Here is a 19,109-nt window from a genome sequence, read left to right on the forward strand (position 1 = left end):
GTTTTAGAGGGGAAGGGAAGGAGAAAGAGAGGGAGAGAAACATCAATGTGTTGTTGCCTCTCATGTGTCCTCCACTGGGACCTGGCCTGCAACCCAGGCATGTGCCCTGACTGGGCATCGAACCAGCCACCCTTTGCTTCCGAGGCCTGTGCTCAATCCACTGAGCTACACCAGCCAGGGCTGTGTCTTTGCTATCATGTCGCAGTGACCTGGGAATGCTGTGTCTCTTTGAGGTGGTGACTTGGGTTCCTTCAAGTATGTCACTGAAGCAGGATCTCCAGGAGAGGAGATCTTTAAGTACTCTCATCACGAGAAAGAAAAGTTCTGTAGCTCTGGGGAGTTGACAGGCTTACTGTGGTGACCGTTCCACAACAGATACCTAGATTGAGACCTTATGCTGCATACTTAAGTTAATCCAACATTGTATGTCATTATATTTCACTGGAACTGAAAAAGTAAAGTTAGTAAAGTTAAAATCTCAGTTACAAACATACCTCAGAAGAGTCAGCTTGTCGTGGGAATCTGTGCCAGCAGAGTCAGAGTTCCAGGCAGGAGCCTAAGTCACGCACAAGAGTGGAGGCATTCTTTCCAGACGACCGGGAATAATGGGCACCGGGAGGCCCTGCAGCTGGGGCCCCAGCAGCTTTCACAGCTGCTCCTGTCACAGGGTTGACTTGAAATCCACTCAGCGCGTCTTACAGAGATCACGGTGCAAAGCTCAGCCTTCTGCCCTGCGGTGCACGTGCGTGCAGCAGCCTGTGAAATCCTCCCTGATAGTGCGAGAGAGACGGGGAGTGCTCGCTCCCGAACAACTGTGTCCACCTGGCGCCTGCTCACGCCCGGCGTCTGCAGCCCCATGCCAACTGCTCTTATCTGGGCCGTGGCTTACACGTATTCCAGACCAGAGCGCTGTCTGGTTTCCTACCTTGTCTTAACATCAAACTGCAAATCTTAGCTCAGTTCCATCTTTCAAGTGACTTGAAGGAAGTTGTATTTAGGCGCTTTCCTGTGTTTTACCTTGGGCGCAAGTTTTCTGTTCAACAGCAAGTCAATAATGAAAAATGGTGCATTGTTATGGTTTAAATTGATAACCAATCCTTTTAGCTCTGTTTTACTGGTGCCATTTCATTTCCATAATTCACAGGGAGCGATAGAAAAGGTGAAAGAAAGTGATAAATTGGTGGCAACTAGTAAAATCACCCCACAAGACAAACAGAACATGGTGAAGCGTGTTGGCACGATGTCCTACGCGTTACAAGGTAAGAAGGTTTATACGTAGCTGGTGGAGACTGATTTCCCCAGCGAGGTTGCTGGTTTCCCTGCTGTAAATTGCTGTTTCCAGATGTGGACAGCAATTAAATAAGGGCTGATTTAAACTGTCCTTGCAAGCCTGTCATTTGCAGGGTCTCCTAGAGACAGTGCAGATGCCTTTACAGCCTGAATATCACTGCCTCTCACAATGCCGTGTTAGGTCCCCAAGTTCAGCTCCTGTGACCTCCACGCCCAGGACTGTGGCATGCAAAGGAGTGTGGAGGTAGCAGATGGGCACAGTTTGCCAGTAAGAGGAAGATACTGATTTTTACATACTTGAGTGTTCCCCAGCACACAGGAGCAGGGGATGGATTTCTCCTGTTTCAGTGGATGGGTGGAATATCGGCGGGCAAAGGAGAAAGAGGGAGGACACTCTGGTCTGAGGAGAAGCACAGACAGTGGGGGTACAGTGCCACGTCATTGGCCACGGGAGGAAAACTCACCTGTGGGTTGGTTACTGGGATAAGCCTCGGTGGCTGTGGAGGGCCCTGAGAGCCAGGTGGAAGGGTCTAGACTGGGTGTGGGCATCAGAAAGTCAACAGAAGGTTCTGCTGAGGGGCAAGAGGTGATGCCCCGGTGAGGAGGGTGGGCTCGTTGTACGGGACGCACTGGCAGGGCGGGGGTCTCTCCGACCCGCCAGCCCGCAGCCACTGCTCAGGCCATTGGAGGCTCTGGGGGCTGAAGATGAGGCACTGCCGGGGAAGAGAACAGACACGTTCGCAAGCTTCTCCCAGGAGCAGCCCCCGGGGCTGAAGAACTTGAGGGAGAAAGAAGACGTGTGCGGGACTCCCAGAACCAAGATGACAAGAGCAGAACGGGGAAGCCTGAGTGCCGATTGGGGTTTCTAAGGGTTTGAAATAGGGAATTGGTATTGAACTTGTGTTTGGGGTTGTCCACGTAGGTAAGTGAAGAGCATTGTACAACTTGAGACAACTTAATGTGGACCTCAGCACAGTTAGCTCTTCGTAGGAATCGACACTGGCAGTTGGCTTTCTGGGCCTGGAGTGGAGGACAAGGCAGGTGGACCAGTGCAGGGTGTGGGGTGGGGAGGGCTCTGATGAGAAGGCCGCAGCAGGTTGTGGTTGGCAGTGAGGGGCAGGGGGGCGGTGACGTGGAGAAACACATTCCAATAGGGACTCCTTGCTGAGTGGATCTGTCCAGCAAAGATCAAGAATGGGGACTTCCACCAAGATGGAGGCATAGGTGGAAACACTGTGCCTTCTCCCACAACCAAGTTTGAATATAACAAAGGTTTGGAGAAACAAAGACACAACCAAAGGACAGAAAATTGAATTATACGGAAGTCCGACTACATCTAACCTTTCAACGGGGTCGGTAAGAGGGGCGGAGCCAGCAGCGAGCAGGGTCGGGCAGGACAGGGACCCTGACCCAGGCGCGCAGGCAAACGGGAACCAGTTGGGGTGCGGGGCAGACCGCGGGCGCATATTCGCACACAGTGAGACGGATCGTGCAGGCCCCAGGGGGCGAGGGCTGACGGCGGTGGCACACTCGCATGCAGTGGGACGAAACGCGTGGGCCCGGTGACGGCAGCAACTGCGGCACCGGTGAGGGCCGTGGCGGCAGGCGGCGGACAGGACGCCATAGTCCCTCTTTGACCCCGCCCCCACATACAGCGTCACAACCCAGCGACTTAGTTGCCCTGCAAGACCAGTGAGAGCCATTGTCCCTCTTTGACCCCGCCCCCACCTACAACGTCACAACCCAGCGACTGAGTTGCCCTGTTCTAGTGAACACTTTAGGGCTCTGATCCTGCTATGGAACAGGCACGAACAACCCGAAAGATGGCACAAGAAGAACTCAAAGTCCCAGAGCCAATAACTCTAAGCGACCGAGAAATTGCCAGCCTCTCAGAAGCACAATTCAGGACACTATTTATCAGGATGCTCACAGAACTGGTTGATTATAGTCACAAATTAGAGGAACAAAGTTACAAATTAGAGGAACGTGTGAGGGCTGGACTGATTGAAATGAAGGGAGATGCACAGGAAACCAATAGTGATGGAAAGGAAACGGGGACTCAAATCAATGGAATGGACCAGAAGGAAGAACAAAACATCCCACCAGAAAGGAATGAAGAAATGAGAATTCAAAAAAATGAGGAGAGGCTTAGGAACCTCCAGGACATCTTTAAACGTTCCAACATCCGAATTATAGGGGTACCAGAAGGGGGAAAGAAACAGCCACGAGTGGAAAACGTATTTGAACAAATAATAAAGGAGAACTTCCCCAGTCTGGCAAAGGAAATAGACTTCCAGGAAATCCAGGAAGCTCAGAGAGTCCCAAAGAAGTTGGACCCAAGAAGGAACACACCAAGGCACATCATAATTACATTAGCCAAGACCAAAATGAAGGAGAGAATCCTAGAAGCAGCAAGGGATAAGGGGACAGTCACCTACAAAGGAGTACCCATCAGACTGTCAGCGGATTTCTCAAAAGAGACCTTACAGGCAAGAAGGGGCTGGAAAGAAGTATTCCAAGTCATGAAATCCAAAGACCTACAGCCAAGATTGCTTTATCCAGCAAAACTTTCATTTAGAATGGAAGGACAGATAAAGTGCTTCTCAGATAAGGTCAAGTTCAAGGAGTTCATCATCACCAAGCCCTTATTATATGAAATGCTAAAGGGACTTATATAAGAAAAAGAAGATGAAAAATATTAACAGTGAAAGGACAGCAAACACAGAGTTATTAACAACCACACCTAAAACAAAAGCAAACCAAGAAGACAGCTAGATCAGGAGTGGAACCATAGAAATGAAGAACACATGGAGGGTTAGAAACAGGGAGGTGGGAGGGGGAGAAGAGGGGAGAAGGCACAGAAAATAGCATAGATGGTAGGCAGAAAATAGATAGGGGGGAGGGCGAGAATAGTAGGGGAAATATAGAATCCAAAGAACTTGAGACCCGTGGTTATAAACTAAGGGGGGGAGAATGGTGGGGGAGGGAGGGTGTGGGTGGAGGGGATTGAAGGGGGGGAATAGAACAACTGTAATGGTATAATCAATAAAATATATTTAAAAAAAAAAAACAAGAATGGTCATCAAACCTTCTCCCCCAGTAAGGGGAGGATTTCAGTGGGCCCTGGTGCTCAGGGGTGGTGAAGCCCCATGACTGCATCCGCTCATTGGCCCACCTTCCAGAGGCACCTTAAGAGACCTTCGTAGGCCATCGCTGTGCTCGGAGGAGCAGGGAGCGGCCCCCAGGTGCCTTGCTGGGTCTGCTGTAAACAGACTTGAATGTCTGAACTGTTGCCTTCTGCAGGGAAAATGATGACCAAGTCCATGTCCTGCCCAGTCTCTGGTCACAGCAGTCGTCTGCATCTGGGTGATATCTGTTCGGGGTTTCATAGTATTCAGTGTGCAAATCAACAGAAGTCATCCATCTGCTGGAAAGTGGTGTTTGCCCTTTGCTGTTCAGGTTGTCTTCTAGCCTTTTTATAAAGTGATTTCTTGGGCACTGGCACAGCCCTGAAGCCGAGCAGAGTAGACCTGGCTGGTGATGAATGGTCACCGAGCAGAGAAGCCAGGTGTCGCTTTGAAGCTGGGGGGCACTGACCAAGGTGTTGGTTTCGGTTGCAGCCGAGATGAACCACTTCCACAGTAACCGGATCTATGACTACAACAGCGTCATCCGCCTGTACCTGGAGCAGCAGGTGCAGTTCTACGAGACGGTGAGTTGGCCCCCTGGCCCGGCCGTCTGCGCCCACAGGGCAGGATTCCCGCTCGCATACTATGACTCTGTGAAGTTAATCTGTATTTTTTAATCCTGAGATTAAACCCAAACAGGCTATAAACATTGAGTAGGGTTTATTTTAATCTCTTAATTACCTCTGCCTTTCCTTTTTAAATAACACTGGGGTTTTTTTTTTTAAGTTTTCTTTTGAAAAGGGGTCTTGGACGCTAGTGACCGGGCCCCAGGAAGACTGGCTTGTGCAGCTCCCCAGGCCCCCCGCCTCTCCGCACAGGAGCGCAGCTGGACCGATGAGGTCACCCTGTCCCCGCAGGCCCCTCGGGAAGGAGCCTGGCCCCTCGGGCACCACCGGGCAGTCTCTGTGAATGAGGCCTCACAGGGTGCCGCAGGGAGAGCAGGGCCTTCAGTACTCCATTCAGAAAGCAAGGCAGCAGACATAAACTTCTGGGCCGCTGTGCGGCAGTTTCACTGTTTGCTGGAGTGTCCAGGAGACAGCTCCAGCGGGTCAGCGGGCACTCAGCCCTCTGAGGACAGGCGCTGTAGGCGTGTGACTGCCCGTGCGTTGGCTGCCGTGCTGCTCACTCGGTTCTCCACTCCCTCATGGCGTCCTCTCCCGTATGTATGTTCAGGGGTGATAGTAGGCAGGCCCGAACACATGGCACGGGCATGTCGTCTCTGGACTGGACACTACCAACTGTGTCTGTCTCTCCAGCAAATCCTGGAAAGGCTGTACTGTGTCAGTGCACGTTGCGAATTGGGTTGGAAACAGGTGGTTTTGGAGACAGGTATACAGAGAGCATTCCCGGAAGCAGTGCACTCCCCACCTTGTGCACGCGGCCCGTGCCGTGCGCCACACACGTGTAGCTGATGGCATCGGTGCTGTCGGACGGTTGCCTGGTGCCCTGAGTTAGGGTGGCAGGTGCCTGTGTTCTGGGTGAGAGAGTAGTTGAGGGGCAGCTCCTAAAACTGATCGTGTTGATTCATTAAATAATTCTCAAGCCCAAGTGGGGTTTAATTATTAATGTCCTCGTGGTTCAGAAGAGTAAACTATGTAATTAATCACTGTCTTTGTTCGATCAAACGTAGTCACTAAAATGTGCGTATTTTTCCATGGAGCACACATTTATTGAGTGTTGTATACTGAGCACTGACTGCAAATGCTCGGGACCCAGGGGCGACGGAGGCATCTCCTGGAGCGCGTCTCCTCTGGGGAGACGGAGGCACAGCATCACCTGCCAGACGGCAGTGGTTTTAGGAGGACAGCAGCGCTGCCGCCCGTGGTAGCAGCAGAGGTGGTGCTCCTCGCTGGGGCTTTGGGGTTCATAGGTGGGCCGACCTCCTGTGTCACCGGACAGTCTTGAAATGCTGCCTGCGATGGGGCGGGCCGTGCCCGGGGACGAAGCAGGCGCGCTCTCTGCCGGTGCTGCCATTTAAGAAAGTCCCTCCAGGAGCAGCGTGGAAGCCGGGTTGGTGCCAGAACGGCCTAGATGCGTGGACCCCAGGGTTTGGAACTGTTAGTGTTTTTAGCTCAGAAGAGATAGAAATAATAGAACACTCTGAAGTTGTAACGGAGGTGACATCTCAGGATTTTTCTGTTTTCCTCCAGATTGCAGAAAAGCTGAGGCAGGCCCTCGGCCGCTTCCCGGTCGCGTAGGACAGAGGGGAACACGGAGAGACCCCGTGGCGCTTCTTTCCGCCCTGGGGCAGTGCGGTTTAATAGTCCCATCATCCAAAAGAAAGGAAAGAAAGAAAACCAAAAAGTTAATGGAGTTGCAAAAAAACGACATTTACACTATCTACCAGCCTAAACGCATCGGTTGTATCGTCTTCTTTTCTTCATTTCCATACCCATTCTTTAAGCCAGTGGAAATCGCCTCTATATTTGGAAAGTACTTCAAATCACCAAGATTTTGAATGGAAAATTAGAGGTTTCCCCACTGATATTTTATATAAAATTGTAATTTTTTGGTCACCCATAATCTTCCAGTTCTTACCCAAGGTCAGATAATTATTAATTGCTTTCTTAAAAATATGAAATATGCCAGAATAAAAATATGTTTGTATATATTTTTATAATTCTTTTCAGTGCTTTGAGATTCCTGTCTCTTTAGGAAAATCTACATGCCTTTCGCGGATATAAACGTTTAAGACTCAGTGCTTATGGTTTTCAGGAGAGGAAGCAGCGGGGCCCGGGCCCGGGGCTGCCCGGGGGCTCCTCCCCTCAGAGGCTGCAGCTGGGCAGAGCGAGATGCTGGGCTCCTGGGCTCCGGGTGCCCTCGCTGTCATCTGCCAGGGGTGCCTGCTCTCCCCACACTTCCTGCCTAAGCATGGCAGACTTTGCGCTGGGGGGAGTGTGTGGGAGAAGTTGGAGTCAGTTTTCAAATACTCTTGACTCTGTCCCCAGGGAATGATCCCCCCACCCCCCATGCTCAGGAAGGAGTGCACCAGGGTGGGTGTAGGGGGGATAGACAGGCTCCTTCCGAGCTTTTGACCTGCTTTAGTCTTCAGCTGCCCAGTCAGGCGCAGTGGGAAATGAGAGCAGGATTTGCCCCTGTCTGAGATGAGAAACACAGTTTCTTAGGTCCCTCTCATCCCCTCCAAACGGAAAAGCTTAGGGACTGAGAGGGATGGGGACCTGAGAACTGGGGCAACCTGAGAACTGTGCGCTAATCCCTGCCTTCAGGCGTTCTTCCTGACTGTGCCCCAGGCCTCAGGCAGAGCCCCTTGGTCACTGGGACTTCCGTTAATGGCCTGAAGTGCAGCCAAGGCTGCAGACCGGCAGCTTCCCCGGTGGCCCAGGGCTCTGCCCTGCACACTTGCCTTACAGGTGAGCCCCAGGCTGTCGCTTTTCTGGCCTGGAGACTGCCTTCCACAAAGGGGGACGTTCTGCCCGAATAAAGTGAAACCAAAAACTAGGAGGGGAGATCAAACGGACATGAAGGAGAATTTCTCGTTCTCCAGTTTCACGGGTCTTTGTTAATGTTTTATAAGTAATTTTCCCTACCTGATTTTTCTTTTATAAAATCTAATAGAACAGTGTTTATGATATACCATTTAATATATGTACAAATTGTAAAGAATATGTATAAATGTTTACACAAATGTAAGAGCATGTAGAAGCCAACATATAAATAAATTGTTTAAAAAAACTGTACAGTAAATTCTTAAAACACTTTTTCAAAACATATTTTGGTCTTCCTGTGTGATTTTTGAGAAACCATTTCTGCTTCTTGCCCTCTGCTGGGAATAGTTCCCTGGTGCCGTAGGCGCAGGCCGGGAGGAGCGAGCAGTGTTGCTGGGGTGAGGGCCACCGGCGTTCGGGCCACTTCCTCGTACAGCCTCACGGAGCCTGCAGGGCCCGCTGGTCCCATAACCACTTCCGTTCCATCTCTACTGCGGCACTCTCCTTGCTTCTCGAAAGGAGAGTAGTTACCTGCAGGGGTGGCAGGGCTTTGCCCCCCACCCCTGAAAGGCCTGTGCGGTGATGTGCCCATGGGTCTGCTGGAGGCTCCAGACCGCCTCCCTCCCTGCCTGCCACTCCAGGCACACGGGACCTGCAGGTCCCTGGCCCCACAGGAGAGCTGTTTGCACGGCAGCCGGCACCTGTGGCGGAGCCTTGCCTTCTCCCAGACCCCACGCCAGGCGTCTGCGTAGCCTGTGGCTTGGTCAGCTTGACACACGGCGTCCACCTCCTACGTGCTGCCATCAAGATGAGAAAGGGGCCAGGACAGAAGGAGGGAATCTGGACCCCCAGAACAGCAAAGCTGACCGTGAGCCAGGAAAAGTACAGGGAGTTCGAAAGTGGAAAGTTACCCAGTGGATGTGGGTACTTAGCAGACTCTCCTCCAGGCAGCAGAAAGCTGGCAACCTGGTGTGCCCTGCATTCTGAGTTCGAAACATCCCGCGGTTCTTGCATGTTGATGTTCTGACTTTTAATTGTTTGTGTCAACCTTTAAATACCCCAGAAGAGCTGTGTGTATGGGATAATTATAGTTTTTACAGATCCTGGCAATGTAGAAATAGTGAGTACTTGGAGAATCTGGAAAAGGGCCGGCGGGAGGCACTCAGGCCTGGAAAGCGGGACGGGACTGTCAATGATCGGTGTCTGCTCGCTGTGATGTCAAACCCTTCTTTACTGTTCGAACGATTACATTTCCCAAACCATCTGCTCCCCGGACGTCCGTTAGCTCCGTCCGTTAGCTCCGTCCGTTAGCTCCGACTGCGACCGGGCACCGGTTCTGCCCACGTGTGCAGGTCGAGGTTCCTGCTCTTTGGTTCGCCTCGTGTCACAGGCGTCACTGTAGCCTGAAGGCCGTCCTTTCAGCAGAGGACCTCCGGTCGTGCACACAGGTGTGCGTTGTGTGTGGGAGCCCTGGGCTCCAGCTGCCAGGTGGGGGCCGGCATCTGTCACTGTGAACGAGTTGTGGAAGCTGTTAATTTCTGGTTGTGGCGTCACTAACCTCACATGGCTTTCTCACGGGAATGCGCGGAGGAACGTTCAGCCGGTCTCCCTAGGGGACTCCAAACTGTCTTGTCTCTCTCCTCTCTTTTCTCTCCTGTGCTTTGCCCCTCAAATCCTCCCACCTTGGTCTCCCCAAATGCTGGTTTCTGTCTCCTGGGCTCAGAGAGACTGTGAACCTCTATTTGGTTTCTCCTCCTGTCCTGAGCCTGGCATCTGCACTCAAGCAGTAATTTGGGGCCTCCATGGGGCGCACCTTATTTCTCCTCCCAGTGACCTTGCACTGCCTGTGTCTAATGTCAGAAACCTTGTTCGTGGATTCTGTCTTTTTAGTTAAGGAGGATGAGCTGGCCTCTATTGCTCCCATCATGGCTGGAAGTGGAATGCCTATGATTTATGTTTTAATTCTAAGGTGGGGGTAGTTTTCCCACTCACAGAGAACATCAGAGCTAGTGCTCAGAGCAGCTGGTGCAGACTGGATTGTGTGAGCGCCCGTGGGCCCTGGGAACCCAGGCAGCTATAACCACTGCTTAGCCAAGACCACGCTCCAAACACTAGTATGTCACCTGCCAGTCGGGCCTCCAGCCTCACAGCTGGAAAAACACCCCAGAGCACCCGTCACAGGTGGTAGGGGGCAGGGGCTGCTGAGACTTGGATGTGCCAAGAACCCCCGGGGTTTGCTTCTCCAGTTTGATGCCACCTTCAGGGAGGGTTGACCAGGGGCAGGGCCGTTGCTCAGACGGGTCTGGCTGTCACTGTCCACTGAAGGAGCTTGATGGCAAAGCACACGCCCCAGCACAAGAGCTGGAGGAGACAGGTGGGGTCGTGGGCAGCCATGGTTGCCCAGCCCCTCTCCTCGAGTTCTCTGTACTGGGGCAAGAGCAGGCCTCCCCTTACGAAATGGGGGGCAGGGGGCTGTTACCTTTTTACCCTTGACCCTCCTGCAGAAACAACTCTTTTCTGAGTGGGTTACCGAACCCATGGAGAACATCATCAATAGGAGAGTAGAGAAAAAGTGACAGGAGAATAAATGTTGGTTTAACATCCACAAGACCTTTCCAGAAATTAGATGGGGGCTGTGGTTCAGCAAAAGGGGGGCTGGATACCGCCCCCTGTCTTGTGGGTACGTGAGAGAGGATAAACTTCCTTTAGGTTTCTATTTCTCTTATGTCTGAAAATTTTCAAAATATAAATTGTATGGGAATTAAAAATACTAAATTTATATTTTAAATTATAAATTTATAGTGAAATACAAATATGAATATAAACTATGCTTCTAGTTTTCTGTTTGAAAATTATCAAAATAGAACAATTTTTAAATTGCTCTTGAAGTTTTCATCATATATAGTTAGTTTTGAAAAGTAAAGTGAAATCACAGGTTACTAATGGTGATTCCCTTTTGAACATTAATTTAGGTAAATCTTCCAGTAACATATTATAGCCAGTGTATCAGAGGTATTTTGAAATGTTTTGATGAAGTAACAGAAAATTATAAAAGTCTTCAATAAACACGTCTCCAGGGCGATCACCTAGGGCTGGGGTAGCAGCTCAGCAATGCCATCCAAGACCCAGCCAGGCAAGCTCTTTTTGCTCCATTATTCTTAGTATGTCAGCCAGTTGTCTCATGATCACAGAATGGTTGCAGCAGCTCCAGGCATCACACTAATACTTAAGGTAGGAAAAAACAGAGGAATCCACACCAGCTATTTCTGTCTCTTTTATAAGGAAAAAGCAAAAGCTTCTCCAGAAATCCCTAACAAATTTCTGCTTAAGACTCAGTGGCCAAAACTGTGTCACATAGTCCCCACTGGTTACAATGGAGACTTTTCCAGTCTCCTCACTTTGAGATGGACAGATGACAAAGAGGTTGGGTGACTGACCAGCAGTTTCTGTTGTACCTGGTGTAACCAGCACCTGATACTCATTCTTGTTTAATATAGGGCTTAATGCTGCCTTAGAGACAACTGTAAATTATTTTAATTCTTTCCACATCTCATTTACTTCTTCCCAAGGCTAACACAGTGAAGTGGAAAGGAAAGGAATGACTTTTTACCTGCTCCTGGGAGTACTGAAGCCCCAGCCCCCAAACTTCTCCCCTGGTGGTTTTTCCTATTGGCCACACTGCCTCTCTGTTTCCATGTTTTTTGAATCTGTTCGAGAGGAAGTGTTTTTCCCGGTGTTCCCAGCACCCCCAGGCAGCGAGAGTGGTTCTCCTCATGCGAGGACTCAGGCACAGGTCACCGGTACCTTCAGCCCAGCTCAGAAACTAGAGACCCTGGCGTCCCTGCAGGCACGGACATACTCCCACAGGGAGCGCGGGGAAGAGACGTGGAGCGAGAGATGCAGGCAGCAGCGGAGAGAGCAGTGCAACCTTCTTGAGGATCTCAGGCTGTCTGTCTTAACCTCAACACTGAACATAAATCCATGTAAGACATCATGAAAACAACAAAAATGACCTGCCATAGTCTGGTGAGCACAGTAAAAAGCAAAAAAGGACCATAGCCCAGCTCACCTGGCTCCTGTCATCCGTCATGTGAGTGCTCACTTTCATCGCTTCCTGCAGAGCTCATGAAAAGAGGTTCCCTGTTTGGCCCTCGGTGAGAACGCAGCCTGTGCTATGAAATACCCCGTGGTTTGTGTTTTCAGGGTGTTCTGAGTTGGAAGGTGTCACACGTGAAAGACCTATGAGGGCTCCAGGCCGGCCCCTGCAGGCACCCTGGGGCTCTGGGCACAGAGCCATGCTTGGGCTTGAACTCCTTCCTGCCTGCAGTGCCCGAAGCCGCCGGCATTGGCTTGTGTCTGTTTGGACAGCGATGCTGACCGGCCGCCAGACCTCTTCCCCTCACTGCCTCCGGAAGGCGTGCTCCTAATTAGTTAAATAAGCTTTCTCTGCCTCTCAGTGCCAAGACTTTCAGGAAGTTGTGAGGATGTGCGTTGGACACCACTTTCCCCAGCCTCCCTTTTCATTCTGCTGTAACTCCCCCCTCTTTCCCCACCCTTCCTCCACTCTTCCTTTGTACAAAGCCCTTTGTACAAAAATGTGAAACTCGCAGCCAGTCACCCAGGGCGGGTGGCCCTGAAGGCAAATGTACCTTTTTAGGAGAAGGGTTTTGCCCTCCCGGTTCTCCCTCCTTTGGCCCGAGGCTGAGTGGAGCCCTTGAGTCTGGTCACTTCCCAGAGCCCTTCTGAGCAGAAAGTGCCTGGGGCTTCTCCCCGATGGAAGCCCCGGGTCTCGTTCAGACGGCCTCCTGGGTCATCAGCCGGAACCTTTGAGGACTAACTGGGAACTGAGTTACCATCCACCAGTCAGATTACTCATCCCTCCCTCTCCAGGACATCCCTTCAGTTCAGGCGCCATAGAAGGAAGGAGAAAAACCGACTACAAGAGAACAGGATGCAGCTGGTGGCACGTGTGATGAAAATCTGGTTTGGCGAGGAAACTGGCGTCTTGGAGTGACCCTCTGCTGAGTCACCCACACCTATAAGAAGCTGATGAAAGACACAAACCCTTTCCCCAGAAAAAGTGGACAAAAGGCACATGAATAATTTGCCTGCAGTTACACGTGATTCCTTAATACGTACCCCCTTGCCAGTACTGCATGGACCGCAGGCCAGGGACTCCTATTTCAGAGGCAAGTTAGAAGAAGCTGATGACAAAATACCTCTAAGGGGGTTTGGGAAATTAACCAACTGCAAACACATTTCCGAGGACACGAGGACACGAAGAGCCCGCATCGTGCAAAAGAAGAACCAAGGCTCCTCAGAGAAGGTGCTTAACTCACCGGGGTGAATTCTCCTGTCAGAGATACCCTGTCGGTCTAGCTAGTGGTTTCCCATTCTGTTTGGGTGTGTGGTGAGGGAGGAATAAACCCTTCTGAACTGCAATGGATTGATCCATCTGGAAAGGATTTAAACACACCAACGAAAGAATGCTCACGGAAGTGGTTTGCTTTTGCAAAGTTCCGTTTTGTTTGGCTTCCTCCTGGGGGTGGGTCATTTTCCAAATGGTACATTTTCAAACCCTCCTGCTTCACGAAGGTGACATATTTTCAGACATCTGGTTGAGGGACAACGGAAGGGGGATTGCTGCAGTCAGGGCAGGCCACTGCCGCTCAAGGTGCGTAACAAACAACCCAGAGCTCGGTGGCTCAGCATGGCAGGAGTTTCTTTTTCTTGCTCTTGTAGGGTTGTCTCTCTCTCCCAGGCCATCTCTCCCCCAGCTGCTGGCTCAGTGTCCTAAGCAGAGCCTCTTTATGTCACCACTTACTCCACTGTCACCGTGGAAGTACACGCATTGTGCCCAACTACCTTCCTGTGGCCAAAGCAGGTCCCATAGTGATGCCTGGTTTTATGGAGTCAGGGAGTATGGTCCATCGGTGGACCCCGTGGCAGTGAGAGGCAAGCGATGATAAACCCTGTGATTTCTGCTCAGGGACAACTGACTTCACTGCAACTTGAAAATCGCAGTGAACTTTGGGGAACTGTGCTATGGGAACAGCTCGGCCCCAGGGCGGGGAGGCAGGTGCCATGTGAGCACATGTAGGAGCCTGGGTCACGGGGGCCGGTGGAGCCCGCCGAGTGCACCCGTGTCTCTGTGGCACACGTCTCCAGAGCTGCCAAGCCACGGTGATGGCGTCGGTGCCGTTCTGAGAGGTTGCAGTCTGGCGCACTCTGCTGCTTCAGGTGCATCGTGAGAAAAGCTGATGCAAGCCTAAATCTAGTTACAGCAACCTGGGCTCGTAAGGCCAGTCCTGTGTGTGTGTGTAAAGATGAACTTCCAAACGACCGTCCTATTAAGGCTGCCTGACACCCCTCCAGACAGTGGAAAGGCCAGGCTGTCCTGGGGAGCTGGGCAACGTGACTTCAGGCTCACCTGCCTGCATGAGTGTCCCTCACCCCGAGGGTGGACAGTGGTCCCCGAGGTACAGCTCTGTCTGAGGTGAGTGATGCTGGAGAATTGAAAGGAAGTCACTTGCTTTCCTCCCAGCAGATCAGGGGCACCTCGCTGGGCTGGGCTGGGCTGCAGTGGAGAGTACAGAGTTGGCCTCCCCGGATATCAGCCTCACGAGCCTTCTCCTCCAGCTTTTCCCATGACTGGCTGCTCAGTTGTCCTCGTGTCACCAGACCATGAGAATGAAAGATGGTGGCATGTGTCCCTGGCACTGCCATTTGTCCTGTGTCCACTTAAGAGGCTCAGTTTCCCAGCCATCTCCAAGCAGGCATCTACGCATCCTTCATTTCGTCACTCAGCAGGGACTCGCTGAAAGTCAGGTGCCAAGTCACTCTGGGGACGTCGTCCTGGCTCTCCAGAACCAGGGGGACAGTAGAGGGCGCACACAGACAGCCTCACTCCATGCTGCCCACTGTGAGCCTGGCGCTGTAAGTATCAACGCACTTAATTCTCACAACTTCTCCGTGTAAGAGACGAAGAGGACCCCAGGGAGTTCAGTATTTAAGTTGCTCAAGGGCGCCCCTGGTGGAAAGGGTAGACCCAGGACTCAGACCAGGCGGTCAGGTTTCTAAGGCCTTATACCGGGCTCCTGCAGGGCTGTGTCCGAGGGAAGGTGGCCAAGGAGAGCCCGGATGCCTGTGGGTTGGAAGAGGGAAAAGATCAGGGAAATGTGGGGGGGGGATGTGTGGCCAGATCCCTCCTCGGGGTCACGTGGAGGCTGAAGAAAGTTGAGAAGGACCCGGCCATTGGCACCTTGGGCTGGGGCTTGGCATAGTCACGGAACCAAGTGGGGAGGGCGGGCCTGGTGGGGAGGGCGGGCCTGGCCCTCAGGGCTGGCGAAAGAGTGGAGGGCGGGAAGACAGCTGGGGCATAGGGGGACCGCACCCAAGTGCCATCAGAAACTGAGACAGGGGTCACATGACTCACCATGCGTGCTTTACAGCCAGGAGAGGAAGCTGGCAACCAGTTACAGCCAGAGTCCAGTGACAGGGCGGCCACGGCAGTCAAGAAGAGAGGGGCCCAGGTGAGGCCTTCCCGATTTGGTGTGGAATGGATAGTCAGCTCTGCCTGGACATCTGCAGCTTACTTCTAACCCCCCCCCAAACTGCTGGAGAACACCCACTGTCTTGCAGACTGATTTTGCTTTCAGTTCCTGACCTCTGTGAAGGGCCACAGTAAGAGGTGATCTGGGATGGGGGGAGGGCCCCTCTTTGCAATGGGAGACACTGGAGCACATTTGTACCCTGCTGGGATCGATCCAGGAGAGGGAGAGGGTGGGACAGTGGGGTGGGGGGAGGAGCAAAGCCCCTGGGGAGGGAGGACCGACCGTCAGGGGCCCAGCGCATGTGGAGGAACCAGAGACCCGACCTTAGCCACTGCGGTCCTGGTTCCAGAAGGCTCCACCTCCCCAGGGACGCCCCGAGGCCAGGCCAGCTGCTGAGGGCAGGCCTGGAGGGCACGGATGTGGGGCAGAGCAGCCGCTAGGAAGGAGCCAAACTGCACCGCTGTCTGGGACTCGCAGGCAGGGAGCCCGAGGCCGTGAGGGTGACATTCCTGTCTGTGCCCACCTGTGCTCTTGAAATCCTTGTGCCACCAAAACAACAACAAAAAAGAAACCCTCAAACAAACAGGACTCCTTGGAGCAATGATTCATTTCAGTCAAGGAGCAGAAACTGTACCAGATGAGCCAGGTGCTGTCCTACCAGGCCCAGGGCCGACGGAAGACCACTTGGACTGGTCAGAGGACCAGGGGTGAGCTCACAGAGGTCCCCACGGGCTGGAGAGGGACACGTGGATCATCGGTGTGGCTTAGCGTGCACTGGACCAGAACACACCAAATGCACTTAAACTCGATCATGAGTTCATCATGAAAGTAAATTTTTAAAAAAACACTAAATTAGTTGGCCACCACTGGAGGATTTTAATGAACCAATTCACTGAATTCAAAATAGCTCATTATTTTGAACACTAGCAAATGAAGGAAAAGAGTCCTATTCTATTCGTTTTGTTTGTTACCACTCCGTAAACCAACAGTAGGTGGGGATTTTCTGTTCATGGAGTCTCAGCCCCCGGGAAGGAGGCGTGACTGACGGGAGCCGAGTGTTGGGAGCGGGGAGGACGTGGACGGCACCGATGACCCGTGGCCGCTGCACCACGAAGGGGACTGTCAGATGTGTGCCTCCTGACGAGGAGAACACATCCCCACCCAGGAGACAGAGTCTGCCCCAGCGTCCGTGACGATGCAGAGGGCGGAGGACACGCACAGCAAATCCCCCCTGGAGGAGTGCCAGGCATGCAGCCCAGTTTTTCAGTGAGGGAATACGAAGGAAGAACAATGGAGGGAGGGAGACGGGTACCGAAAGGGGCTTGCTTGTGTGAATCACACAAACGGTGGGGGAAAATGGCCCCTCTGAGACAGTTGGCAGTGCGAACACCAACTGATAATACTGAATAATTACTTTCTAGGAAATGACACCAGTGTGCAAGGCTATGCTGTTTCTCCAGCAAAGTTAAGGGCCCAGAGTGCAGGGCGAGGAAGGGGCTGAAAAGCCCACGGGTGGCTGCGGTCAGGGGAGCGAATGAATCAGCTAACTAGAGAGCTGAGAATATTGGTTTCTCGCCTTCTATTCACAGTACTGTGAACATCTAAAGAAATGTGTATAAAAAAAAGTACTTTGAAAAAACTATGAAGTTTTATTTAAAAATGAGGGCTGCGATGGTGCCACCACTGTCCCAGTGTCTAAACACTGGACTCCTTTCCGGTCCTGTTCGCCTGTCACTCAGTCGGCTGCTGTTAGCTGCCTTCCACCCATCACAGAGCTGGCTCTGCTTTCTTCACCCTCTGCTCTGACAGCTGGCTGGTCCCTGTCCCCCTGTCCCAAGTCCCCACAGGCAAGCTGACTCCCCTGCAGTGGCTGATGGAATTGGCCTCCTCTTCCTTCCTCACCTCCTCTGTCCCATCTCAGGGGCAGGTGTCCCCAGGCTCAACACGCTCAAGGGGCCCACCTGTTTTTTCAGGCTGTGCTGCGGGGTTAGGTATCAGAGCTGAGCTGACTTTTTTTCTTTTTTTTTTTCTGACTTTCTCAAGATCGGTTACGTTCTCCATCTGCTAAATGTGCCAGTGCCCGGTGACCCTCTGCCTGCCAAGGTGGCGTGTCTGTCTGGACGGTGCTTCCTCTGTGCCCGAGTCGGCCGCCCAACTCTGAACCACAGGGCAGAGACCTGAAAGCCCGGCAGCTCTCTGCTCACTCAGCCGGTTCCCGGAGGGGAGCAGGGCTCAGCTCCCGGAGCCCAACACGCACACTGCAATGTCGCTGAGATCAGGGCTCAGCTGACAATTGAATTAAATTGTTTGACTGGCAACCTTTCTTCTTCCTCAGTGGCACGTAATATATTGGTTCATCTTACAATGGATGGTCTTAGATTCTGTGAGCTGCAAAGCTCAAGTGCTGGTCTTGACTGGAGGAAACGCCCTAAGATATGTTCGGCGTGCCACTGTGCAGAGCTTTGAATTATGTGATGGTAGGGAAAGCGGGCAAGAGGAAGAAGATAAAAAGACTTATTCCCCTCCCTAAGATCTTATACCTAGTTTGAGAGTCACATAAAACATAAAAACACTTCTCAAGGGCCACATGAGCTAGTGAGAGTTGGAACGCACGTCTGCGAATCTGGGTGAATGTAAAACCTCAGTGCTCCAGGGTGGCTTCATGGAAGGAGGGAGCTTGGAGTGGAAAGGAAAGGAAACGTCAGCCAAAGGCTACTCTGCCTCATTGATGGGCATGGGGTTCTCATGGGGAGGAACATCTCCGTTTTACAGAAAGAGAAACTGTGTATACGGCTTAGGAGCATCGAGTCACCCCTGGGCTGCCCGTCAGTTCTTACTGGATTTGTGAGCACGGGGCAGAGGGCTCGGGAATGGTTTGCATCTCTTGCTGGTTATTCACATTCCTTATTCCCGAAATCATCACCTGGGAGGTCGCCCATGGAGGCTTGTCTGGTCCTTCCTGCATGTCCCCAAGGGTGGTGCCCTGGAGGCCTGCTGGGCACCTGGGCTCTGCTGCCCCTGCACCACCCGGAGAGACTTGGCTTGACCCACGTGGTCCTCTCAGGGTGAGTAGAATGGGGAGAGAGAGGAACCAGGCTGGTCCGAGGGGCCTGAGGACAACATCCTGGGAGGTCTTTGGAGGGCGGCGAAACTAGCCAACACATCCATTACTGGGGAGGGAAATGCAACCTCCATACCCATCCAAAGGGCGATTCCAGAGAAGCCTCCCCCAGGTGGGTGTGTCCTGACAGCCAGGCCAGATAGAACCCAAAGTTAAGAGGGGGCCCTGCCTGCTCGTCCTTAGCTGCCAGGTCATCCTGGGATGCACCAGCTGGTAAACAGATGGAGCCCGATTCCAGCTGGTGTCTGCAGAGGTGAGCACAGACTGGCATGTTGTAGCGGCTGCCGCTGGGTCAGGGACTCGACTCAACAGAGCAGGAGGGGGTGCAAGCTGGAGGGGAAAGGGCCCTCCTCGCTCCAGGCCACCAGCACCTCACTGTTGCCCCCCCCTTGTTACTTTCCAAACTTTCAGCCCTTAACTCCTCTGGCCCCACCCCCACAAAGGTCACACTGTAATAACAAGTCTAGAGGCCCAGGTCTCAGTCTGTTGGAGACAACACACCTTGATCTCC

The 19,109-nt window shown here is 52.4% G+C and overlaps 1 protein-coding gene across 1 annotated transcript in view; it reads left to right on the top strand.

Moving 5' to 3' along the window:
- The window catches only part of SNX9 (sorting nexin 9), an 85,998-nt gene extending 77,834 nt beyond the window's left edge, over positions 1-8,164 (top strand). Inside the window, exons 16-18 of the mRNA XM_037054889.1 lie at positions 1,145-1,259; positions 4,911-5,002; positions 6,629-8,164. Of these exons, the coding sequence (XP_036910784.1) occupies positions 1,145-1,259; positions 4,911-5,002; positions 6,629-6,676 (255 nt within the window). The 3' untranslated portion in view covers positions 6,677-8,164. The remainder of the gene's footprint in view (positions 1-1,144; positions 1,260-4,910; positions 5,003-6,628) is intronic.
- The last annotated feature ends 10,945 nt before the right edge of the window (positions 8,165-19,109 follow it).

The sequence above is a fragment of the Sturnira hondurensis genome, unplaced genomic scaffold, assembly GCF_014824575.4.
Source record: "Sturnira hondurensis isolate 20B ecotype Veracruz unplaced genomic scaffold, ASM1482457v3 Scaffold0000167, whole genome shotgun sequence".
NCBI lineage: Eukaryota > Metazoa > Chordata > Mammalia > Chiroptera > Phyllostomidae > Sturnira > Sturnira hondurensis.